At 37.0% G+C, this 26450-nt stretch overlaps 3 protein-coding genes across 3 annotated transcripts; all 3 read left to right on the top strand.

Annotated features, from left to right (window-relative positions):
- The first annotated feature begins 2784 nt into the window (after window positions 1-2784).
- On the top strand, window positions 2785-3925 carry LOC115987619. The gene is made up of 2 exons (XM_031111205.1): window positions 2785-3247; window positions 3718-3925. The coding sequence occupies exons 1-2, from the start codon at window positions 2929-2931 to the stop codon at window positions 3750-3752; spliced, it is 354 nt and encodes a 117-aa protein (XP_030967065.1). The 5' UTR covers window positions 2785-2928; the 3' UTR covers window positions 3753-3925.
- Window positions 3926-7681: 3756 nt separating this feature from the next.
- On the top strand, window positions 7682-8773 carry LOC115983541 (male-cone protein 1-like). The gene is made up of 2 exons (XM_031106246.1): window positions 7682-8147; window positions 8593-8773. The coding sequence occupies exons 1-2, from the start codon at window positions 7826-7828 to the stop codon at window positions 8625-8627; spliced, it is 357 nt and encodes a 118-aa protein (XP_030962106.1). The 5' UTR covers window positions 7682-7825; the 3' UTR covers window positions 8628-8773.
- Window positions 8774-22459: 13686 nt separating this feature from the next.
- On the top strand, window positions 22460-24925 carry LOC115988131 (protein EARLY RESPONSIVE TO DEHYDRATION 15-like). Its single transcript, XM_031111775.1, has 3 exons — window positions 22460-22614; window positions 23756-24141; window positions 24454-24925. The coding sequence occupies exons 2-3, from the start codon at window positions 23799-23801 to the stop codon at window positions 24615-24617; spliced, it is 507 nt and encodes a 168-aa protein (XP_030967635.1). The 5' UTR covers window positions 22460-22614; window positions 23756-23798; the 3' UTR covers window positions 24618-24925.
- The last annotated feature ends 1525 nt before the right edge of the window (window positions 24926-26450 follow it).

Below are 26450 nucleotides of genomic sequence, written 5' to 3'. Positions count from 1 at the left end.
ATTTCACCTATCTATCATCAAGGTAAATAAATTTACTATAAGAGAGTTGAAGTTTTTACAATTAGATTTAACCCTAAATATATTGTTATCTCTTGTAGTAACTTACTAACACGACCACGTGCAAGCTCCAAATTCACGGACTTCTTCTCTTCTTGGATTTACACCAACACAAGTCGTCTTGCTTGTGACTTTAAGATCCCACTCAAAGGTTTTAGATCACCTTCAATAATGATCTTGATGCAGCAACTATATTCTACCAATGCTTGATTGTAGTTTTGGCTCCGGTAGATTCTTGTGCAGTTAAAATGTACAAAACCTCTCATATCTCACAAAGAGTAACACATAAGTCTTCTCCAAAAAATTCAAAACATGGCTAGGGTTTCCCTTTTATATGTGGAGAAGTTTAGATGAAACCCTAAACGTTTTCATGAGCTTGGGCCTGTTCAAAAATTCTGTTGAAAAATTATGCCTGCAATTTTCGATCAGTCGAGCCTAATTCTCTATCGGTTAAGCAAGGCAGAACCATACTTCCTTTCTTTGCAATCAGCTAGACTTGAACCTTGAAACTTGTAACAAACACTTTTAAGCATTGCCTAAAAACCTAGACTATACATGTTTTGTTCTCGGTTTGCCAACACAATAAAAATATGATTCTAAACATTTAAACCTAAATCTTTAGAACCTAACAGACATCATTGAAGTTTCATCTAAAGTATCCCTAACAATTTCATTTTAATCCAATTTTAGAGTTAAGAGTTTTGTAACTCAATAACATAGTATTAGCATATTCTTTTTTATTAGGAAAGTCAAGGTTCAAATCATCTCCTTATTATTGTAACTATCGAATAAAAAAATTCCAAACTTTAGAGGTCAAAATGTAGCAATTGAGAAAACTTGAGACTAAACTGTGATTGAGAAATCTTTTATCCACAACTACAAAATTTATTAATCTGGACAAAATCCTAAAATTTTCCATTCTAATTCATATGTTAAGGGGTCAAATATAACAATTGAAAGTTTGTGCATGGACTGATTAAATTGTGATAAAATTAAACTACATAGGAGTAGATTATAATTTTTCCTAAAAGTTATCGTAAAATAAATATTTTGTTAATTTATCAAGAGAAACATTTTCCTAAGAGCAACTATATATAATAAAAGAATAAGATTAATTACATGTTACAATAAGTGAAAGAGAAATTGGAACCTTGTGCTCCTTATGAAAAAAACTATTTAATGTCACAAAACTATAAGACTCTTGACAAGTTATAAATATGTTTATACCTCTTATAAAGTCTACTTATAAATCCCTTTTATATTCTTTGTTTCTTTTTACGAAATAACTAGTATTATACCTGTCTGACACATGGCTTAACTAAAAGTTAGATATAAATAATTTAAAATTACATATAGTGAGTAACTTGAAACTTTAATAGGAATATCTAAAAGTAAATTAATAGTAGTAATCATATTTTGTATCAATAGAATCCGCAGGAGAGAAGTGGGGGTTTTTTTAAGATGAGAGAAGTGAATTTATAGTAAATAACCATATGGATGTGGAGTAGGAGGGCATCTTAGTGCATGGTTCTTAGTGATATGATTTTGATGATAAATATTAAATTTTATTTTAAATTGCTATAAATTTTTGGGAGTCGAAATTTAGTTGAAGTAGAATTTTAAATTTCTTTAATCTTGTTATAGATTTTATGATAGAATAAAAGAAGTGAAGGAAAAAAAAGTAACTGACTTAGAACAAGTTATCTTTACTTGAAAGAAAAGAAAGAAAAAATTTCTGATAAAATGGAAAAAAAGAAGTTAATATCGATAAAAAAAAAATTAGATTATTTTATAAATAAAAAAAGAAAGAAAAGAAAAGAAATAGAACCTAAATTAAATTATTATGCCCGTAAGGAAATATGAAATTTTTTTTTATTTTTTTTATTTTATAAAGTTGAACAAACGTGGAAATCAAAAAATGGGAGAAAAAAGAAAAAGAGAGAGCTGTGATATTATCAATAATTAAGTTTTTATCTTTATCCAAACAATTGATAAAGCAATATAGGAAAAGTTGATAAGAACAACATATAATAAAAGGTAATAAGAACAATTAAAGAAAATAATTGATAAGAACAAATAACTTAAATAGTAAAAATATAATTTAAAGGAGTACATAAGTCATGAGTGTTTTGATCTAGAAATCAATCAAATTATAGAATAAATGAAAATCAAAAGCTTAGTGTTTGATTCTTACTTGTTGTATTATTTATATGTAATTAGTGTTACATGCATCTTCATTAATACGTTGTTAGATATGAATAAAAAAAATTATGTTTCAAAAAAAAAATTTGAGACCAGAATTTCAGATTAATAAGCCTCCATCAAACGATTCTTTATGATCTAATCTAAAGTTGTTGATAAGAGATAAAAAGAAAAATAAATATTATTGATTATTCATAAACGAAAAAGAAAAAGTGCTAAACAATGCTGGAGATAAAATTTTAGTTTACGTATGAATCAAATACATTCAAAAAAAATTGTTTAAAAAGAAATAGAGAAGTTGAAAAATTGATAAGAACAAATAATACTGGTTTTTTATCTAAATCATAAAAAAAAAAGGAAACAAAAGAGTTTAAGCTAGCCGTTAAAATAACGCCCAAGGCTCACATGCATTGCATGCCAAAGGCTTAACTTCCCAAGAAGTAACTCTTTCCTTGTATTTTACCAGGAAGAATTAGCTGGTTCACATGCATCAACTCGTTTGCACCAGAAGCAACACTTGTTTTTGCACAAAATGAGCCCAATTTTCAAGGCTCAAATATTAAGTTTCATCTTAATCTTTCCATCTAAACCCCTATAAAAACCAACTCTCACCACCCCAATAGACCAGCCAACATACACATACATTCAAACTTCAAAGAGAAAATAGATATGGCAATGTACATCCATACTAACATCTTCCTTTTGGCCTTCTTTGCCATTACTGTGATTTTGTTCTCTAGTAACATGGTTGTTGGCCGACGTTGTCAAGGTGAGCAGGATTTGATGTCTAAATGTGCTGCTTTCGTTAAAAAGGATGGTCCAAAGGCATATCCACATCCAACATGCTGCGGTGCTATCCAGAAAGTAGACATTCCATGCATATGCAAGCAATTGAACTCAGAGATGGAGAAGAAGATTGACATGAATAAAGTGGTCTTTGTAGCAAAGATGTGTAACAAGCCACTGGCCCCTGGGTCTAAGTGTGGAGGTAAGAAACTCTTTAGGTCATAAAACCCTTTATATATAAAGCCTCCACAATTTATGTGTCCAGTTTACTCCATATGGTATTTCAAAATGAATTTTGTGTTTTGTGTGAATTTTTTAGTCATGATTTGGTAGACTAGCATGAGATTGGATTAATTCTTACACAAAGCATAACTATACTTCTTACAACCTTTAACAAATATACAAATAAGTTTTCAACAAAAAGTTAATCCAAACGCATATATCTCAACTTATTTTGACTTGAACAGAAAGGAAAATACTCGGTTTTATTTTTGTAGTTTTGATTTGTAATGATTCATTAGAAATCATTTTGGTCTATGGTAGCTTTTGCTTTTATTGAACCAAAAAAAAAAATAAAAAAATAAATAACAAAAGAGTTGCTTTTCTTATAGTCACGCGGATCGCATTTTGGTATTACATATTTTGCTAATCTTTTGGTTACATCTATTTCAGATTTCAGTGTCCCACCAGTAGCGTATATTGGATGAAGTGACTGCCTGCAAATCTATGAAGTGTGGCTTGTGTAATGTTATGGATGAAAAAAAAATGGCATAAATTTGGATATCATATGCTTCAATGCTGTATCACTACAAATTTCTATAATGACAAATAAGAATTATTGAAAAAGTAATAAATCTATATTCTCCAATGGATATTTTAAGTCTGCACGTATACGTAGTGAAATATCAAATATCTCTACAAGGGAATGATCTCTCTTGTGAGAGAAATTTAATATATTATCAGAGAAATATTGGTCAATTTTAATGTGGAATACTAAATGGGCCTGCACTATTGGGCTTTTGCCCAATCAATTTTTGGTTTTTTTTTTTTTTTTAATAACAAATTTGTAACCATTAGAATTATTATATTTTGGACTTTAAGAAATAAAATGAAAAGCCCACAAGTTCAACGGCAGTTTGGGCTTTCTTTCCAATCTATTTATATATATATATATATATATATAATAAAAATAAACCAATTTTGAACAATTATAATTAATGAATTAAAGATCAAATCAATGGGAGTATAACATAATGTCTCTTATTGTTGAATAAGAGATTTGAAATTGTATTCTGCCTACATCTATTAAAAAAAAAAAATCTAATAGTGTCTTACTGAAGAATACAACAAAACTTAAGAATTTCTATGCTTAGACTTACAACATTCACCTCCATATATATAATAACAACAATTATGAAAGATGTATACCATTTTATCCGCTCAGACTCAGTTGCAAGAAGTTGTAGAAGAACCCATCATAACAAAAAGTTACACCTAGGAAGTTAATAATTTAAAAGATCTGACCAAAAAGGGAAATGAAAAAAAAAAAATACACCAAAATTAACCGAATGGATTGATATCGACCGAATAGACCAAACTGGACCAAATGACTGAGCGGATCGAACTATAATTATATATACAAAACTGACCCAAATAAGAAAATTCTAATTAATCACATTCAGGTCAATGTAAATTCAAATAAGCAATCCCCATTTGTCCATAAAAACACTCACCAACTCAAAACGTAACCACAAATTTTCCACTCACTGAAATCTCTACCAACAATTTGCCTCAATAGGCACACAAAAAAACCATCAACCCCTATTGCCAAAACATTAATCATCTCCTTAGTGACCCAGACCAACCGTTGTCTCTAGCCAAGGAGACGAGTTTTGGATAAAATTCATGAACAACCTTGACAAGCAAACGGACAAAATAAGCCATACCCAGCCATCAATGACAATGGCATGTAAGTGTTTAATATGAGTCTTCGTGAATTGGGGTTCGCATAAAACACCATAACGAATAGCACTGTTGAGCTGAGCATATACATTGTTGTTGGGAGTCTTAGATTTGGTTCCAAAGGCATATTGTTTTTTTATGATAAAAACTTAAAAAGTATTCATTATAAAATAGACGTCATAGGTTGAAATTTCATCATATCTGTAGGGTCTCGATTCGTGGCGGACCGTAACAGTGTCGGGTTCGCACGTAAAACGGCCCTAACAATATCATTTGTAGAGCGTGGGTTTGAAAGGCTAGGCCTTGATCGATAGGCGATGGGTTTTTCATGGCGTTCATACAAGGTTAAACGATTGTCACCCCTAGAGTACTTCTCCTGGAGGTGGGCTGGGAGGCTCTCGTTTTTGGCCATTTTTCCCAGCCCCTTCCCAAAGTTACTTAGTTTTCCTTTTATACTCGCCTGTGTCCCTTATCCTTCATCCACGTGTAGGGTCAATCTTTCCAAGGCTGATACTTGTCCCATCAGTCCATCCCCCAAAGTCGTTGGGGGTGGTTGTAAGAGCCAAAGAATGCGGCCCTGTCGGGTTCAGAACATTAAATGACAATAATAGCAGCTTTCCCTGGATATTTTAGATCTTTCTTCCATGTTCCAGTCCTATACCGTTTTTACCCTTCCCTTTGGGGGTACTGTGGGTCTGCCGAGGACTGAACTACCCTCGGCGGTACCCAAAGGCTATTTCGTTGAACTTGGGCCATAATCCTCCTCGGCTTGGGCCTTTGGACTCTCCCTGGGTAGATGGGCCTGGCCCATAAATCATTTGCGCCCCACAATATCTATTAAAAAAAAAACTCGCTTCACTAATTAATTTAGGCTAAAAACAAGCATGATCACAAAAATAAAATTTCAAGATAACTAAAATTATTTCCCTGTAATTTGGCACTAACACAATTTAGTATACAAAATATTTAATTATTACATTTGACCCCAAGGTTTAAACTAAAATGAAATCATTGAAGTTTCATCCAAAGTATCCTTAACAATTTCATTTTAATCCAAGCTTTAGGGCCAAGAGCCTTATAGTTCAATAACATAGTATATTCTTCTTTATTAGCCTATTAGGAAAATCATGTTCAAATCTCTTTAATTATTGTTGTAACTATTGAATATATAAAAAATCCAAACTTTAAAGGGTCAAAATGTAGCAATTGAGAAAACTTGTGAGACTAAATTGTGACTGGGAAATCTTTTATCCACAACTACGAAATCTATTAATTTGGACAAAACCTTAACATTTTTTTATTCTAATTCAAACATTAAGGGGTCAAATATAACAATTTAAAGTTTGTGGATTGATTAACTTGTGATAAAAATAAACTACAGAGGAGTAAATTTTAATTTTAGGAGGACATCTTATTGCATGGTGCTTAGAGATATGATTTTGATTATAAATGTTAAATTTTATTTTAAATTGCTTTAAAATTTTGGTAGTGTAATTTTTGTTGAAGTAGAATTTTAAATTTCTTCAATGTAGTTATTGATTTTAGGATAGAATAAAAGAAGTGAAGAAAAAAAAAGTAACTGATTTGGAGCAAGTTACCTTTAAGAGCTTGAGAGTTGAGAGAACAAAATCCGATAGAATGCCCCAAAAAAAAAAAAAAAAGTTAATATCAACATAACAAAACATAGATTTTTTTTTTTTTTGGAAAGAAAAAAAAAAAAGAATAGAACATAAATTATGCCCGTAAGGAAATATGACAGATTTTTTTTTTTTTTTTAAGTTGATATAACAAACGTGGAAATCAAAAAAATGAAAAAATAAAATAAAATAAAAAGTTTGATTTGTTGATATCAATAATTAAGCTTTTGTCTTTATCCAAACAATTGATAAAGCAATGGAGGAAAAGTTAATAAGAAAAAAAGAAGTTAATATTGACAAAACAAAAATAGATTTCTTTTAAACCAAAAAAGAGAAAAAGAACCTAAATTATGACCGTAAGGAAATATGAGAGGGATTTTTTTTTTTTTTTTTTAAAGTTGATATAACAAACGTGGAAAAAAAAAAAAAAGAGTGAGTTTGTTGATAAATTTGATATCATCAGTAATTAAGCTTTTGTCTTTATCCAAACAATTGATAAAGGAATATATAAAGGAAAATTTGATGAGAAAAATATATAATAAAAGGTACCTAATAAGAACATTTAAATTACATGTATTATTTATATGTAATTTAGTGTTACGCGCATTTTCATTAATACATTGTTATATATGAAAAAAAAAAGTGTTAAGCAATTTATCTTGTATAATATTTCAGATTCTTATAAATAAATAAAAAAGAAGTATATTTTCAGTTTTTTCATTAAAAAAAATAGAAGTAGAAAGGAAAATAAAAATCATTTGATAATTCATAAACGAAAAAAATAAAAAGGACTGAACAATGCTGGAGATAAAATTGTAGTTAAAACAAGTTTAAGCTAGCCGTTACAATAGCTTTTTACATCATTGGCCTATGAAAGTTATGTTCAGACCTCACATGCATTGCATGCCAAAGGCTCAACTTCCCAAAAGATAACCAAAGCAAGCTAGCTCTTTCCTTGTATTTTAGCATGAAGAATAATCTGGTTCACATGCATCAACCCATTTGCACCAGAAGTAACGCATGTTTCTCTGCACAAAATGAGCCCAATTTTCAAGGCTCAAATGCTAAGTTTCATCCTAATCTTTCCATCCAAACCCCTATAAAAACCAACTCTCACCACCCAATGAAGCAACCAACATATACATATACACATACATTCAAACTTCAAAGAGAAAATAGATATGGCAATGTACTTCAATACTAACATCTTCCTTTTAGCTTTCTTCGCCATTACTGTGATTCTGTCCTCTAGTAACAATGTTGTTGGCCAAGATTGTCAAAATGATGTGCAGGGTTTGATCTCTCAATGTGCTTCTTACGTTAAAAAGGATGGTCCAAAGATAAAACCATCTCCACAATGCTGCGATGTTATCAAGAAAGCAGACATTCCATGCGTGTGCAAGCGAATGACCGCGGAGATTGAGAAGACGATTGACATGGAAAAAGTGGTCTTTGTAGCAAAGACTTGTGGCAAGCCACTGGCCCCTGGTTCTAAGTGTGGAGGTAAGAAACTCTTTGGGCCATATAACTCTTAATATATAGTGCCTCCACAATTTATGTCCCTTTTGCTCCATATGGTATTTCAAAATGAATTTTGCGTATGGTGTATTTTCTAGTGATGAGTTGATAGATTAGCATGAGTTTGGATTAATTTTTAACCAAAGTATAACCATATTTTTTACAACCTTTAACAAATATACAAATAAGTTTTCAACAAAAAAGTTAATCCAAACGCACATAACTCGACTTATTTTGACTTGAATGAAAAGGAATATACTATTTTTGTTTTTGTAGTTTTGATTTGTAATGGTTCACTGGAAGCCATTTTGATCTATGGCTTAAGTTGCTTTTGCTTTTCTTGAACCCAAAAAAAGTAGCTTTCTTATGGTCATGTGGATCGCATTTTGGTATTACATGTTTTGCTAATCTTTGGTTACATCTATTGCAGCTTTCAATGTCCCACCTGCAGCGTATATTGGATGAAGAGACTATCTGCAAATCTATGAACTGTAGTTTGTGTAATGTTATGGATGAAGAAAAAAAAGAGGCATAAATTTGGATCTCATATGCTTCAATGTTGTATCACTAAAAATTTCTACCATGACAAATAAGAATTATTGAAAAATTAATAAATCTACATTCTCCTATGGATAATTTAAGTTTGCACGTATTGTGAAATATCAAATATCTCTACAAGGGAATGATCCACTCTCTTGTGAGAGAAATTTAATATATTATCGTGCGAGACTCATTCTCTTGTGAGAGATTCGATATATCATCATGACATAAAATAAAAATTAATGATTTAGGTGGTGATTTCGGTCCAATTGGGCCTTTTGTTTTTGGTTTGTCAAAAGCCTTGACCAGAATTGACTAAAAAGGTTGAGTGGACAAGCTGGTTCAATCAAGTTAGTATCAATTTGGATTACAAGTTTAGGTCCACACAATTGGGCTTACAATTTTTAGCTTTTGCCCAATCAATTTCGGGTCATATTTTTAAGAAAAAAAAAATTAACAGATAGTAGATCAAATTTCAATCAGGTTTGAATACTGAGCAATCCCATTGACAACTATATCTTTATTACAATAGGAAAGATGAAAAACAAAGTACAAAGTGGATTTGTAGAAATGATGAAATCATGGTGAACACAAAACATGTTTGGATCACCATCATCAGATTCCTCATATATCCAAACCTGTTTTGCTATTACATACCTCGAGCTGACTGGCTTCATCCCCACTAAGTGCATTTGCTACCTCTAATGCTTGGCCAACTACACCTTTGTAGCATCATCAACAACATCCACATCTTCGTCACTGCCACTATGTCCACTGCATAATCCAATAGCCATATAATAAGTATACAAAACAAAGCCAGTAGTAATTTGATTAACAATATATATATCAGAGAGAGACAAAATTATTGTAGTTACTGTTCGGTTCAGTCCAGTCCAACCAGTCTAAGACTCATTGATTAGTTTACATGAATAGTAGTACTATGTAAAGTTACATGAATTAGTTCACTAAGTGGACAATGTAAGTGGGGTTTAAGAGTTAATTAAGAGGAAACCCTCCTTACAAACCAAATTTGGATACGGGTTTTTTTTTTTTCCTCTTCTTTTTCCCAAAACTTATTAGGGTGGGAATGTTTGACAAGATCCATGAGCATAACAATTTTTTTTATTTTTTGGCTGTTGGATCATGCTGGGTTGATATTATTAACAAATTAAATGAGTCTATTCCATTTTGTCATGTGAAATGACTTGATTCATACAAATGAATATTAATTTTATCTTATATAAATTTTAATTTTAAATAAAAAAATAGAGTAATTACAAGAATTTAATAGCTATTTAAATAAGTTATTTATTCAAATTATAAACTTCAAATCATTTAATTTAAAATAGGAAAAAAAATAACTTGTCACCTAATTTTTCTTATATTACGTGTGTTGAGGTCTAAAAAATCATAGCAACCAGGCCCAAAGAAATACCACAATGGGCCATAGAAAATGAAATTAAAAAGAGGTGGTAAGCCCAAAAGGCTTGAAGCCCAAAAACCATAAAAAGACAAGCCCTAAAGCCTATGAGAAAAGAAGGAAGAAAAAGAAAAGAGGCCCAGATCAGAAGATTGGAGAAGAACCAGCGTAAAAAGCTAAGTCGGGATCCCCAGAGGCTGCCAAAGGCTCGGGATCCCCAAGGCATGTAGCACAGCTAAGACAGGATTAAGACAGCTCAAAGGAAACGCCAAAAAAACACAAAGAAACAAAGGACAGATACGTCCTTCTCAGGTACCAGAGATCCAACAAGAAAAAGGAGAAAGCCTAGAGTAACCTCTCACAATGCAAAGGAACGGTACCTCAGGGAACCAGAATAAGGAGCTATAAAAAAGGAAGTAGCAGCAAAAAACTTTCGAATCAGCATAGTTGGATTCCGCCCACTTAGGAAAATGACAAAGAGGAAGGACAACCAAAAGCTGAACCATAAGGAACGTGACATCAGAAACAAGTGCACTTCGGAATGGAAAGTTAGCCATGGGCTTTCGAAGAAACAACACCAAAAGGAAAAAAAAAAAAAAAAAAAAGGCTCAACCTTTTGGGCGATGGGCACAAAACAAGCTCTGGTACCCAGGGAGCAAAACAGGGGAATCAATAGTTTCCCGGGACTCTAAAATAACACTATAAAAGGGGGGGTGGGGAAGCAGCCGACAAAAGGGAGGAATTTCGGGTGAGAAAAAGCAATAGAAAATCACAACAGAATCATTGAGAAAGTTCTGTCGAAAAACTCAAAGAAAGTAGTAAAATATCTCTCCGTATCCCAGAAACAGCTACTATAACACATACTTGGATTCAAAAAGATTCAAATTTTGCAAGTCTTAGAGGCTTTGATAGCCATCTAAGTATGTAATTTTTGAGCTTATTTGAACTTTATATCACGTCTTAGTGAGCATATTGTAACTGATGATGCACAAAAAATCAGTAGGCTGAATGCTCCGGGCTTCAATGGGCTAATGGTTGCTTGAAAGGCCTGAAAAGAAAGAAACACAATATCAAAGGTGACCGGGGTGAACCGGCCAAGAACCCTCCGATGCTTAAGTTAGTCTTTGTGTTTTGGAAACTCAAGAATTCCCAACTTTTATGTAATAGTGAAAAAACTCCCTCTTATTTTGCATGGATGAGTCTTTATATAGTAGGCCTTATAGCGGTTACTTGTTTAGTAACCGCCCCAATATTCATGGAGATTCCGAAGATTCAGACTCAACTCCCACAACCGCTATAGCAGTTAGAATAAGAAGTCTTATCTTCTATAACTGCCATAGCGATGAAGAAGATAAAATAGTAACGCGTGGTCTGAATTACAGGCTGGTGTAGACAAATCCATCTTCGGAATTTTTCCTAAGTGTTGGGAGATCGTCTAGGTCACTTCATAAGCTAGACGACCCTTATGGTCTTGGATGACCTTTCTGGTCCTGGACGAACCTTCTGGTCGTGGACGACCCTTCTGGTCTTGGACGACCTCTCTGGTCTTGGATGACCTTTTTGGTCTTGGACGACCCTTGTGGTCTTGGACGACCCTTTTGGTCTTGGACGACCCTTTTGGTCATGGACGACCCTTATGGTCTTGGACGACCATTCTGGTCTTGGACGACCTTCCGGGTCTTGGATGACCCAAACGACCTTCTGGGTCTTGGACGACCCTTCTGGTCTTGGACGACCCTTCTGGTCTTGGACGACCCCTCTGGTCATGGACGACCTCTCTGGTCTTGGACGACCTTTCTGGTCATGGACGACCCTTTGGTCTTGGACGACCATTCTGGTCTTGGACGACTATTCTGGTCTTGGACGACCATTCTGGTCTTGATGACCATTCTGGTCTTGGACGACCCTTCTGGTCTTGGACGACCTTCCGAGTCTTGGATGACCCAAACGACCTTCTGGGTCTTGGACGACCCTTCTGGTCTTGGACGACCCCTCTGGTCATGGACGACCTCTCTGGTCTTGGACGACCTTTCTGGTCATGGACGACCCTTTGGTCTTGGACGACCATTCTGGTCTTGGACGACCATTCTGGTCTTGGATGACCATTCTGGTCTTGGACGACCTTCCGAGTCTTGGACGACCTTCCGAGTCTTGGATGACCCAAACGACCTTCTGGGTCTTGGACGACCCTTCTGGTCTTGGACGACCACTCTGGTCATGGACGACCTCTCTGGTCATGGACGACCTCTTTGGTCTTGGACGACCCTTGTGGTCTTGGACGACCCTTTTGGTCTTGGACGACCTCTCTGGTTATGGACGACCTCTCTGGTCTTGGACGACCTTTCTGGTCTTGGACGACTCTATGGACGAACTGGAGATGGTCCGTTTTTTAGTTCACCATCAATTGCCCCCTTTGTCCATGAGTTGTCTAAGTCACTATAGCAAAATTCTTGTTCATTGTTCATTTTTGGCATGTGTCGATGTTTCATTAGTCAATTGGCATGCCACGTGGTGTCATTGTTGTTGTCGATTTTTGACACCTCAGATTGTGCTACATGTTATGATCTCATTGGTCAACGTATTATGTCGATTCGTTTACTGAGGAGATTGCCACATGTCAGCTTCTGGTTGGTCCACATCAACCCATTGACTTGGTGCTTATAAATTGGTACAATCTCTCTCTTGCCCTCTCATTTTTCTGATATTTTCCTCTGCCATCTCGTCCAGGAGCCTTGTCTAGTCATCCTTGTCCATAGGCTTTCGTCAGGTACTTCTTCTTTTTCTTCGTCCTTAGGTTTGCCTTAGAAAATTCTGTATTTTTCCTATCATGTCTTCATCTAGTGGTAGTACTGTGAGAGCAATAGACGAGTATCAGGATGAGTCCAATGGAAGTAGCAGTAGCACTAAGAGTAGTAGTAGTAGCTTTAGTTCCCAAGATGAGCATTATTGGTCTGGGGCTCTTGGAGTTCCTTTGGAGGTCTTCCAGGAAGAGATGAGGCAGAGGATAACTTCCAGTTCTAGAGCTAGCTCGTCAAAGAGGGCTAAATCATCCAAGACTCCTTCTCAAGACGAGTAGGAGAATGTCATCTATAGTTGATTAGGGGTCGTAGTTCTTCTAATAGGTTACGGAAGACGAAATTTTTCTTCGTCTTTGGAAATTGGGCTGGGGACCCAATTGATGTAAATAGAACTCAGTTCCCTCCTTTTACCAGTGCTTTAGGTCGTCTTCGTCCTGAGGGTATGTTTTCTTTGAAGTTACTTCATCTTTTCATTTGCTCTTTCCCTCATCTAACAATTCTTCTCGTCCATGCAGTTGTTACTCGTCCACACTTAGACGACTATAGAAAAAGCTCGCAGTTATCTTGATAGGTCCTTCCATAATTTGGCAACGCTTCGTCGTCTTGAGCCCACTAAGGAGAATATCATTCACGAGGAGACCACTCATCGAAGTAAGAGTCGTCTTTCAAAATTTTTTTTTTTTATTTTTTTTAGTCGTCCAATTCTTCATGCTTTCTTCAATATAGGACTAGTCACCATGAAGGAGAACAAGGGTAAGAATGTTGCCAGTGGGATTGAGGAGGAGGAAGTCCAAGTTCTCTAGGACAAACTAGTTCCTTTGGTCGTCTAGAGCCCCACCATCCAACCTCATGCTTGGAAGAGGAAGGGTATCTCCATTGATGTGGACCTTAGAAACCTTACTAGTCGTCGACATCTGAAGAAGGTCAGAACTAACAAGCCCCCTTCTATGACCCCCTCGTACAAGGCCCCCAAATCCAAAGATGCGATGGCATACCTGGACGGACTGGCTGTGAACTTGGTCTCTTCTGAAGTTCCTCCTTCAGCCATCCAGACTGAAGCTCTTCATCCTTTTGTTGGTAGACCTCCTCGCAAGACTCATCCTTCAACTCTTGTTTAGGCTCCTCCTATCTTGGTGTTGGACGAAGGCCATGCATTTTCTTTGTTGATTTTTTTTTTTTAAAGAGAATTTTTAACTCTTCCTCGTCCATTCCTATGTCAGGCAATGGAAAAGTTTTATGCTACGTCCTAGCAAGCTAGGGAGTTGAGTGATGATGTTAAGGTTCTGGCAAAAAAGAACGAGTTGGAGGACGAGCTTTGTCTGAAAAAGGGAGAGGATCAGGCTTGGCGAGGAGCTTACTTGTCTTCTGGAAGTAGAGAGGGAGCTGGGGAATCAAGTTGAGGAGCTTAAGGAGACTCGTGTTGGTCACCTTAAAGGAAAATGCCGAGTTATCCTCGTCCTTAGAGAAAGCAATGGACGAAGCAATTGAAGCCTTCAAAATGTCTGACGAGTTCACTAGGCGTCTGGACGAGCAATATGCTGCTGGCTACGAGGACTTTCACTTTGATGTTAAGGAAGCCTATCCTAAGATGGACTTTAATGTCTTCAAGGTTCCAATTTCTGCTGAGAGTTCTTTGCTTCAGACGAGCTCTGAGGATGTAAATATCATGGACGATGCCTCTACTGAGCCTTCCAAGGATGATCCAAAGTCTGGGGATGCTCTCAGTGGTTTATCAAAGTAATCTTCAATTTAACTTTGTTTTTATATATTGTTCATGGTGCCCTTTTTTTTTTTTGGGGGGGGCTTATTTTAAGTTTTATCTAATTACAATCTTCTCGTCCAAATGTATGGATGTATGATAACAGATACAACTGCCTTCATTGGCATGTACAATTTAAGGGTTTTTGGATGATGGTCGTCTACCCTTTTTATGTTTTATGAATGAATATTTACTTCCATTTTCATTCTTCATTTGGTGTTGAATATGTTATATGCTTTATGTATGAACGAAATTTCCCTTGTTTACATCGTCCATGTTATTTCTATGGTTTTAAGTGTGGTCCATCCACTTATAAGACATTTTATCTCGTCTTAACTATATGAACGAATTTCCTCTGTTTACATCGTCCATGTCGTTTTTTATGGTTTTTAAGTGTGGTCCGTCCACTCATGAAGGCATTTAGCTCGTCCATGTTAGAATAATTTTTTATGTTCAACACTTTTACCATTCTTTAAATTTTACAAGTATAACTTGTCTATGAATGGTATTTCTTTTGCTAGCTTTATTCATCCATAGATTTGACTTATAGCTTGCATTATCCCTCATCCATAGGCTGGACGGTCCTTTACTCGTCTTTGGGCAAGATGTTGCCAGCATTTACTCGTCCAAAGATTGGATTGTTTAGCTGGTCAAATTCATCCATGGATTTTGAATATTTTTACGTGCATATTTTTCCTCGTCCATTGGTTAGACAAATATAGCTTAGGTTTTACCTCGTCCATTGATTAGACGAATATACCTTAGGTTTATTTTTCTTTGCTTTATCCTTATTTTAAGGAAAGCTTATAGACGTTACATCCCTGCGTCCAGAGATTTTACTCGTCTTGGGCTTTTAGCCTTCTTGTGGATTAGTTTGAATGAAAACAACATGAAAATTAGGAATTCACACAACATTGTATACATTGGGAATCCAAACTGTATATACACAATATAAACATCGTCCACAAGCATGGCACATGCTTAGAAGCTAGTGCCTTTAGGGAATTAAAAATACTTATGTACAATTTCGTCCATGACTTCGTCCATGACTTCGTCACTGATAGTCCATGACTTCGTCCATCACAATTTCGTCCATAGACAGCGTAGAAGTTGGAAACTAATGCACTTTTTAGGGAATTAAAATATTAAAAACATGTAGTACTAGCAATAAACATAAATAAAAATGAGGGAAGTAACACATAACTCCAACTTCGTTCATTGATACTATCTTCTTCGATGTTCAACATTCCAAGGGTGCTCTAGCTTCTGTCCGTCTAGGGCTTCCAAGTAGTATGATCCTTGTCTTTTGCAATTGACAACCCTGTAGGGTCCTTCCCAGTTAGGCCCTAGTTTTCCATGAGCCGGATTTCTGGTTGCCAAAGAGACCCTTTTAAGGACGAGGTCCTCAATGTTGAAACACCTAGGTTTCACCATTGCATCATATTGTCTAGCCATAAGATTTTTATATCTTGCTGTCCTCTGCTCTACATCCATCCTTACCTCGTCTATTAGATCGAGGTTAAGACAAAGTTGCTCTTCATTCTCCTCGTCTGCCCCCCTCGTCCTTGGTGGTCGTCTAGAGAGTTGGACATTCTGCACCACCTTCAGGTATGTCTTTCTTGACTTGGAAGATTGTCCTGTTGAAGTTCCTCCTACAATAACTCTTATTTCTCCAAGTGAGGGCCATGATGGTTCTTCTACCTTTCCTTTCAACTTCTCGTCTTTATGATCTCATCCAAGAAAATTCCTCAACTTTCCATGCCTGATAAGATTCTCTATCTGCTACTTTAAGACATAGCACTCGTCCGTGTCATGCCCATGGTCCTTGTGGAAGCGGCAATACTTGTTCTTATTGTGCTTATTAGGATCTCCCTTCATCTTCTCTAGCCACTTCAAGGATGGGTAATCCTTGATTTGCATAAGCACTTGATCAAGTGGAACATTCAAGAGCGTGTAGTGCTGACTCCTTCTTGAAAACAAACCTGCCTTCCTGTTGTTTTTCTTCTCTCCCATCCGGGCCTTCTTTGGACGAAGGCCTTGGTCAGGATGGCATGGGAGATCAGCTTCCATTCGCTCTGCTCTCTTTCTCTTCTTGGCAATGATTGCACCCTTTGCATTCATAAGTTTTGGGCTGAATGGACGAGTTCAGCCATGGTTTGTGGTTCCTGATCATAAAGCTTACGGATGAATACATTCGAACTAACTCCATTGTGGAAGGCTACCAACAGCAACGTGTCATCCATCTCGTCTACCATCAGGGCTTTCCTGTTGAAGCGAGTGATGAAGGACCACAAGCTCTCATTTTCTCCTTGTTCTATAGTCAACAGACTGGACTAAAAGCGTTTATGCCTTTGTCCTCCAATAAAGTTGTTGACGAACAACTTATTTAACTCCTTGAAAGAACCAACAGTATCCGGAGGTATTTTACTGATCCACACTCATGCTGGCCCCTTAAGGGTGGTTGGGAAGGCCCTACACATTATCTCATTTGGAACTCCTTGAAGGTGCATTGTGGTCTTGAAGGTTGCAATGTGATCACACGAGTCACGTGTTCCATCATACGAATCCAAGGAAGGCATCTTGAACTTGGAAGGTAAGGTATGACTATTGATGGAAGCTATGAAAGGGGAATAATATTTTCTCCTTCTCTAACTTCTTGACTCTAAGCTTGCCCTCATCAGTGGGTTGATAGGACTCGAACATTGATCTTTAGGCTATTTCCTGTAACACAAAGGACACAGAATCAGAGGGGACCGGTGGGGGACCGGCCAAAAATCCTCCGATGATCAAGTCAGTTACTTTGAACTCTCTGTAACGAAGAAATGTTCTCTCAAAAAGTAAAAGTGTCTGAATCCCCTTACCTTTCATCGAAGAAGCCTTATATAGTGTGTGTGTGGAACGGTTTATCTGTTTACGAACCGTTCCCAATGTCGAGGAGTCCGGCGAATTGGGAGTAACTTCCATAACCGCTGTGGAAGTTACCTAGGTCGGACTGGCCGATGAACTCGTCCATCCATAATCAGGATGGACGACACCTCCAGGATGATCTCGTCCATCTTTAGTGGAAGATGAACGAGATCATCTTGGAAGGCTTGACGTTCATAAATGATAAATAGATCTCACAAGGTATTGCTCGTCCATGTATGGACGAGGTTCGCCAGTACGCTCGCAATTTTCATCGCCTATTGTAGCTTCTTTCGTTGGACGAGACACGTGGACGAGTTATGGACTTGGGATTATTTATGACACCATCAGTTGCCCCCTCGTCCATGTGAGTCGTCCAAATGGTTGAACGTCTTTGTACTGGTGTAATTGGTTTTTTATTATTTGCACCACGTGTCACTTTTTTATTGGCGACTGATTCCGTCGATTTATATTTCCGAGGTAGATGCCACGTGTCGCTTTCGTATTGGTTGGGTCGTTTCGATTACCCAGGTCATCATCCTATAAATAGTGGAATGCCTCCCTTAACCCTTTTCATTCCAGAAATTTTCTTCCTTGACATCCGTCGTTTAGAGCCTCGTCTAGGAGTTCCTCTGCGTCTAGAGTCTTCTTCCGTTTAGAGCCAGGTACTCTTCTTCCCCTCGTCTTTAGGTTTTAAGTTTCTAAATAGAGATGTCTGCTACTTCCTCGTCTACTGATAGCCTTAATAAGGCTATAGACGAGTACTGTGAGGATACTAGTGAGAGGTCTAACTCTAGCAGTGCTAGTGATGAGAGTGGAGGAAGTACGGACGAGAACTACTCTTCTGGGGCCCCTGGGCTCCCTATTGAGGTCGTCCAAGAACAGCTTAGGAGAGCTTCTGGCTCTCAAGCTGGTTCTCCGTCCAATCCTACGGACGAGGTAGAAACCGTCTTCAGTTGCGCTGTAGGCGTCCATTCTAAGACGGACGAACAGAGGTTAAATAGCCTTAAATCCCGGTATCAAATCCCAGACGAGTTTAACCCTAGGCTGCCCGTCCGTGGAGAGTGGTGTTGTGAGCCCCGTTTTGGTATAGGCGTCTATGAATCTTACTTCTTAGGTGGCCTTAGGTTTCCTTTAAATGCCTTCACTAGAGAGTTATTTTACTGATCCACACTCATGCTGGCCCCTTAAGGGTGGTTGGGAAGGCCCTACACATTATCTCATTTGGAACTCCTTGAAGGTGCATTGTGGTCTTGAAGGTTGCAATGTGATCACACGAGTCACGTGTTCCATCATACGAATCCAAGGAAGGCATCTTGAACTTGGAAGGTAAGGTATGACTATTGATGGAAGCTATGAAAGGGGAATAATATTTTCTCCTTCTCTAACTTCTTGACTCTAAGCTTGCCCTCCTGCGCACCATTCATGACGTTGCCTCGTTTGGTTGATCTCCCGGGTCAGTTCTTGATTTTGACGCCATGGCGGTTGCCATGGACTGTATTTGTGGGACGGAAGGCGGTTGCATGATAGGTGCTGACTGGTGAGCATTGGGGTGGCTGGAAGCGTTCCCACTCTCCTGGTGGCCTGGACTAGTGGCCATTGACCTTGTCCGAACCATACAGCCTTTTGTCTAAGAAAGATAAATTGCAAAATACAAATTTAACTTTCCCACAGACGGCGCCAACTGATGATGCACAGAAAATCAGTAGGCTGAATGCTCCGGGCTTCAATGGGCTAATGGTTGCTTAAAAGGCCTGAAAAGAAAGAAACACAATATCAAAGGTGACCAGGGTGAACCGGCCAAGAACCCTCCGATGCTTAAGTTAGTCTTTGTGTTTTGGAAACTCAAGAATTCCCAACTTTTATGTAATAGTGAAAAAACTCCCTCTTATTTTGCATGGATGAGTCTTTATATAGTAGGCCTTATAGCGGTTACTTGTTTAGTAACCGCCCCAATATTCATGGAGATTCCGAAGATTCAGACTCAACTCCCACAACCGCTATAGCAGTTAGAATAAGAAGTCTTATCTTCTATAATTGCCATAGCGATGAAGAAGATAAAATAGTAACGTGTGGTCTGAATTACAGGCTGGTGTAGACAAATCCATCTTCAGAATTTTTCCTAAGTGTTGGGAGATCGTCTAGGTCACTTCATAAGCTAGACGACCCTTATGGTCTTGGATGACCTTTCTGGTCCTAGACGAACCTTCTGGTCGTGGACGACCCTTCTGGTCTTGGACGACCCTTCTGGTCTTGGACGACCCTTCTGGTCTTGGACGACCCTTTTGGTCTTGGACGACCCTTCTGGTCTTGGACGACCTTCCGGGTCTTGGATGACCCAAACGACCTTCTGGGTCTTGGACGACCCTTCTGGTCTTGGACGACCCCTCTGGTCATAGACGACCTCTCTGGTCTTGGACGACCTTTCTGGTCATGGACGACCCTTTGGTCTTGGACGACCATTCTGGTCTTGGATGACTATTCTGGTCTTGGACGACCATTCTGGTCTTGGATGACCATTCTGGTCTTGGACGACCCTTCTGGTCTTGGACGACCTTCCGAGTCTTGGATGACCCAAACGACCTTCTGGGTCTTGGACGACCCTTCTGGTCTTGGACGACCCCTCTGGTCATGGACGACCTCTCTGGTCTTGGACGACCTGTCTGGTCATGGACGACCCTTTGGTCTTGGACGACCATTCTGGTCTTGGACGACTATTCTGGTCTTGGACGACCATTCTGGTCTTGGAGGACCATTCTAGTCTTGGACGACCCTTCTGGTCTTGGACGACCTTCCGAGTCTTGGATGACCCAAACGACCTTCTAGGTCTTGGACGACCCTTCTGGTCTTGGACGACCACTCTGGTCATGGACGACCTCTCTGGTCATGGACGACCTCTTTGGTCTTGGACGACCCTTGTGGTCTTGGACGACCCTTGTGGTCTTGGACGACCCTTTTGGTCTTGGACGACCTCTCTGGTTATGGACGACCTCTCTGGTCTTGGACGACCTTTCTGGTCTTGGACGACTCTATGGACGAACTGGAGATGGTCCGTTTTTTAGTTCACCATCAGTAACCATAATAAAGAAAAAACTAATGAAGTATTTCTTATTAATTTGAGGATCCCTAACAATTGCTTTATATATTTCCTGATTATTTTGCATTCCTTTTGCTGTTTTCATTGTTGTTCAATACAAATATTCTCGTTTGCTTGTTTATGTGTATTGTAGGAAACATGCCATGTGCACTACTTGGTTCTTAAACAGCCTTTAGCTGCGGTGAACTAAAACCCAGTCTACCAAACTACAACTATTTGGCCCAGGATTCTTGGGCCTATGTGCTAAAGAAAAAGGCACTCTCACAATGTGTAGGGATGAAATGCCAAAGAGTATGTATTAGGCCGTGGGCCTTGTTCGAGGACGATTAGTGGTCCGAGGATAGCTAGACGATAGGTAAGATGTAAGAATCAGAGCACCACGAACAAACTATGACTGTAAAGGTTTGGGAAGGTAGTCCGAGGAGGAATGCATCCTCGGCTAAGCAAAGCAGAGATTAGAAGGATTGGTCCGCCCTTAAGGGCGACACTTTGAAAGGTTCTACTGATAAGGATAAACATCGAGGAAATATAGGACAAAGGGAAGCTAAGAAATATCTGAGGGAAAACTGCTACCACTGCATTGAATGCTTTGTAACTAATCCTCTGACCGCATTAATATAAAGGTGATGTCTGAACAGTGACAAACAGCCTTACAGTTATTCCCAAAAACTTCAAGAATGTGCTAATGGAACAAGAACCAAAGCCAACAACTTGACCTACACATAGACGGTGGAGATGAAGAAGAGAGGGGTATATAATAGAGAGAGAAGCCCCACTATGAGGGGGATCGGAGAGTTGAGGGAAAACACTGTAACAACAGGAACTAGACTTGTAACCAAATTCAAGTGAAATATACACAAAAATTAATCTCCTTGAATTGTGCCGATGACGATTTTCTTTGTATAAAACTAATTTATCTTTGCTTTCTGATTATCTGGACTCACCATAATTATTATCCAACTCAATAGAGCCTAGTTTTTTGACACACTCTCTACAAATTCATTGTATTGAGATTTTTGGACCTAGATCCTTTTAACTCTTGGGCTTAGGACCCAATCCGCGCCCCTACATTACGTATTTATAAATTTGAGTAGAATTTCATTGAGTTGAAATAAGAACTTTTGATTATATAGTATTAATACATTAATTAATTTTGTTAATTTTTCTATAAAAAAAAAAAGAAAAAAAAAAGATGTTATACAATAGAATTTGTGTAAATCTTATTTATTTTTATAATTTTTATATAAATTTATGTGCTTACAAAAATGCATTCAATTTATTAAACAAGTTGAAATTGGTTTGTATCTATGTTAACCCAATACAACTTGTCTACTAATATTTTATGTAAGTCAAGTCCTCTCAACGTGCTTAATAAATAATTTGTGTTAAGATTGAAATATTTTAATACAATTATTAAATAAGTGGGTTTTATAAATAAAAAAAGAAAAAAAAAAGAAATGAGTGGTATTAATGCTAGGCCATATAACCAAATACCCTTAAATTAACATGACACGAAGAAGATCTAATAATACAAATTGCAACAGCTCAATTTTTAAATTTTTGTTTTAGAAATATTTTTTCAAGCAGTCTTTTTTTTTTTTTTTTTCCCTTCTCCTATTAAGGTAAGAATTATATAGAGAGAGAGAGAGAGAGAGAGATGTAAGGATATTTTTTGTGTTTATTAAAATGTCCAAACAACTTAACATTTAATCGGAATAACCAAAAAAAATCTCAATATAAAAGTGTCTGTGTCCAATATCATCTTGCCACGTTCACACGGGCCTAAATAAGCGTCCCCAAACCTTAGGTTCGGAACCCCGAAGAAAATTAGTCTTGGTCTCCTTTATCCACTTTAGTTTCAATCATTTTTACTCACTGGATCTCACACTCTGAAGCTTAGAAAGTGGACTCAAGTTCTCGAACCTTTGACCTGGGTATGTAATAAAATGCATCATAGAATCCTTGTTTCGTTAGGTTTTAGTGTTTTGCAAATGTTGTTTTGATTGTTTTGTGACTTTGTCCCATTCTGTTTGTCATATTTGTTTGTCTTAGTTCCGAGGTTGTTGGGTACTGAAAAATGTTTGATCTTTTCTAGAATGTTTTTTGATCATGGTATTATATGGTTTTAGATTCTGTTACATGGGTTTCCTTTAGATTTTTTGTATGCTGAATGTATTTTTGGATAACAAATTATTGGGGTTTCTCATTTTTTGTGTGTTTGATTAAATTTCTAATTTTTTTGGATTTGCCTTTGTCTATCTGTATTAGTACTAAGCAGAAATGGAATCAAGCTCAAAAAATTTGGTTCAAAATTGGTTTTTGTTGACTAGGATTTTTCCATGAGCAATATTCAATAATGGGTTTATGTACTTATGGATGATAGTGTGTGTAAACAATATGCTGTAGATTGGCTAGTGGGTGTTTGGTGCTTGTGTTTTTATGTGTAATCATGTGTTTTAGAATGGATAATCTCTTTTGGTATTTACTAGGTGTCTTCTATGGTGGTAACTGGTAAATGTTTGGGATTCACTTCAAAGGATTCAGTGAGATCCCTTTTGATCTGAGTCATGTGTGGGGTAATATTATATGGGAATTGATGGAGTTAGCTTTTCTTGGACTTTTTTTTAGTAAGTAAAATAATTTTAGTCGAAAGAGGAGTTAGTTCGAATACACAATTTGTGCTTTGAACCACTTCTAAGTAATCACTATCTGAGATAGAAAAGATCTAAGAACTCTAGATAAGATGATGCAGTGATACTATTCAAGGTAGTCATCCAATCATACAAAGATCTTAAAATAGATTGCTTAAGAATCTGATTTGTGCATCAATAGTTCTATTGTTTCTATCTTGCCAAATTCTCCACAATACACAAAATACTACTACATGCTTTATTTGACTCAGTTAGCTGCAAAGTTGGACATGTTTATTGCCTAATGCATACATAATTGGAAAATCAATTTATGTTATCTTTTCAGTCTGATTTTGGACAGCATTGGCCCAATTGACTAGCTGAAGATGGAATTGTTATCATTATTCTAAAATTCTAACTATGCCAAGTTGTATTTTTTGGATAGATTGGAGAACTAATAGAACAGACCGTTAAATTTAAGAATAGGGATGGCATTAGTATCTGGAGCAAGATCAACTCTGAACCCCAATGCCCCACCCTTCATTCCTGCCACTTTCTATCAAGTGGAGGATTTCTCATCAGAATGGTGGGAACTAGTGAAAACTTCAACATGGTTTCGCGACTTTTGGCTGAGTGAGCACCAGGATGATGATTTTGAAGGCAATATCGAGGTTGATACTGCTGATGCTGAGGATAATGATGATGTCAGCATTGATGAAGCACACTTGACCGAATTGTCTCAGCTTGAGGAAGTATATCTGTCATACAAAGATATTGGAAACACTGGATTGTTCCCCACTGCTCCTAAAAATGAAAGTACACCTCTTAATGGTATGCTTGTTCTCTTTATAATGATATGATAAAAGTATTTCATTTCTTAATTCTTTTTTTGTGATCTCTGGATTGTTGTCTCAATTTCACACAATGGCAATCTTCCAGGAGCTTGTGACTTTTTAAGGTTTTTATTCATATGCCATGTCTTTCTACTTCCATTGGTCGCTCAAATTACATTTGAATCTTGGCATTCCCAAGTATTTGTTTTAATGGCACTATGAGTATTATCTCACTTTCAGTGATGTGAGTGCATCCTAGAATATCGTTTTTAACTTGGATCCAAACCTTAATTTCTGATTTTGTATTCAGGTTTTGAAGAGGATACTAAAGCTTTTTTGAAGAAGCTGAGTGTTTCAAAATCTCCAAAAGAAAGAGGTCCCAAGTCCCCAGCAGGGTCTGCAAAGTACCAACAGAAGCCAGTCCGGTATGTGAGCCCCAAATGCACTCCCCGTCTAATTCATCAGCCTCGCTGAAAAGTTCCACACGAAATTTCAGCTTGTCTCTTGCAATGGCACCGACACTAGTAGTCTCACTTTAAGTTAAATCTTTGTACATGAGCTTGCAACCCTCTGTATCTTTTGTTGTCAGTTTTCGTGTTTTTCTTTCTGCCAAGTTGAAGAACTTGACTGAAACCGTGCAGAAATAATGGTCCAAATGTTGAGAAGTTTGTAAATATCTCAAGCACCCCATCTTCAGTGTGTTCAGTTACTTCAGTATTAGTAAAACATTGTGTGGAATGCAGCCCTTGCTTGATATTCAATCCATTGCTTATTAATTCTAAGCTGTGTGTAAGTTTGATTGCTTGAATTACTGGGGGAAATTGTGACTTCCATCTAAAGCTTTCCTCTAGAACTGCTCAGTGGCATGCATATGTTTAATGTTTTACTAGCCAATAGTTTTGGCTAAAATGGCAACCTTAGCTCAGTATATACGTAGTTGGTACTCTTTATTGTGGCTAATGATAATTGCAGGGCTATTTTGGATGAGCCTAAAACTTGATTGGCTAAGAATGAGTTGATTGGTCTAAGTATATGGAAACTTCCTCTCTCGATGGTCGTTCAGAAACCACACCTGAAGAGATTTGAACCTAAACCAGTGTTAATACTGAACCCAGCTTGATATGCTTCGGAAAATCCCTAAAAACTCATCCATCATGTGGTTTTTTTAACTAGGGACACTTAAAAGTTATTATAAAACTTTACCATATGGGTCTTAGAAATTGATGTGTCAATTTTAAAAATATAATACAACAAAAGTATAAGTTGTACTTAGTGTACAAAACTCCAACTTTTACAAGGTTGGCTAGAGGTCATGGTAGATAGTTCTACTCTTAATTTTTTGGAAATATTGATTTCCAAATTCAAACTCCCTTGTTAAAGCACCAAGGCTGTCAATTTTTTAAAATACAAACAAAAACAAAAAATTAAGAAATTTATTTATAATATTGTTGATGTGGTTCTGTCACATTTATTATCATATCAATTTGTAAACATTTGTAGTAAACTTGGTAATTTTAGCATTTTTTTATATGTTTTTATTTTTGGGTACAAGTGAATTTGTTAGAAATTGGGTACAACTACTGAAGGGGATTGGGATGCCAAGCTTTGTGTTACTTTATAGAATCAATTGCATAAATAAATTGATTTTGGTTCATCCAAAGCATTCAAAGCCGCCTTTTAACTACCTTATTTTTACAATTCCACCATACTCCCACATAAAGGAAACTTAAGTCTACCTCAGCTTCAGCTATATTCTGGTTTAACATGTGAGGCTTGAATTGTTGTGGGCTACAAGACTACAAGTCTACAAGAGCACCATGCACCACTCAACTCCTGAGTAATATAAAGCCCATTGTTTTGAGTTAGATTTTTCAAAAGTGCATGTTAGCTAGGTTTGGCTTGACCTTATTTCTATATCCTCAGTGCAACATGAGACCTCAGTCCAATACAAGTCCACATTTGCATGCCTTGTTAAATACTTCTAGAAAAAGCTCACCAAACCCACCAACTACACACATGCTAGAGGATAACGCAAACCCAAGTTAGCTTTCAATCATTTTCCAAGAGACATCTTGAAAGCTAAGAAGACTATATGGCAAAGTAAATTCCTACACTTCCAAACGACATAATTCCCATGGTTTCAAATGTCACAAACTGAAAAAAATTATACCAAATCTGAATAAGTTTACCCCGCTTAGAAATTCTCAGAAACAATCAAATACATCAATGTGTATATCTTTGTTGCCATAGGATTAATAGTCTCTCTCTTTTTATGAGAAAATATGTCTGAACTTTTGTGATCCTCAA

This window comes from Quercus lobata, chromosome 4 (assembly GCF_001633185.2).
Source record: "Quercus lobata isolate SW786 chromosome 4, ValleyOak3.0 Primary Assembly, whole genome shotgun sequence".
Classification (NCBI taxonomy): Eukaryota; Viridiplantae; Streptophyta; class Magnoliopsida; order Fagales; family Fagaceae; genus Quercus; species Quercus lobata.
The sequence above is the reverse complement of the archived record's forward strand: the minus strand, read 5'-3'. Positions and strand labels throughout refer to the sequence as shown.

Excerpts from the sequence above, each read along its gene's own strand:
- LOC115987619 (XM_031111205.1), top strand. The coding sequence starts at position 2,929 with ATGGCAATGTACATCCATACTAACATCTTCCTTTTGGCCTTCTTTGCC. Across the intron at positions 3,248-3,717 it reads CCCTGGGTCTAAGTGTGGAG|ATTTCAGTGTCCCACCAGTA; the intron begins GTAAGAAACTCT and ends CATCTATTTCAG.
- LOC115983541 (XM_031106246.1), top strand. The coding sequence starts at position 7,826 with ATGGCAATGTACTTCAATACTAACATCTTCCTTTTAGCTTTCTTCGCC. Across the intron at positions 8,148-8,592 it reads CCCTGGTTCTAAGTGTGGAG|CTTTCAATGTCCCACCTGCA; the intron begins GTAAGAAACTCT and ends CATCTATTGCAG.
- LOC115988131 (XM_031111775.1), top strand. The coding sequence starts at position 23,799 with ATGGCATTAGTATCTGGAGCAAGATCAACTCTGAACCCCAATGCCCCA. Across the intron at positions 24,142-24,453 it reads TGAAAGTACACCTCTTAATG|GTTTTGAAGAGGATACTAAA; the intron begins GTATGCTTGTTC and ends TTTTGTATTCAG.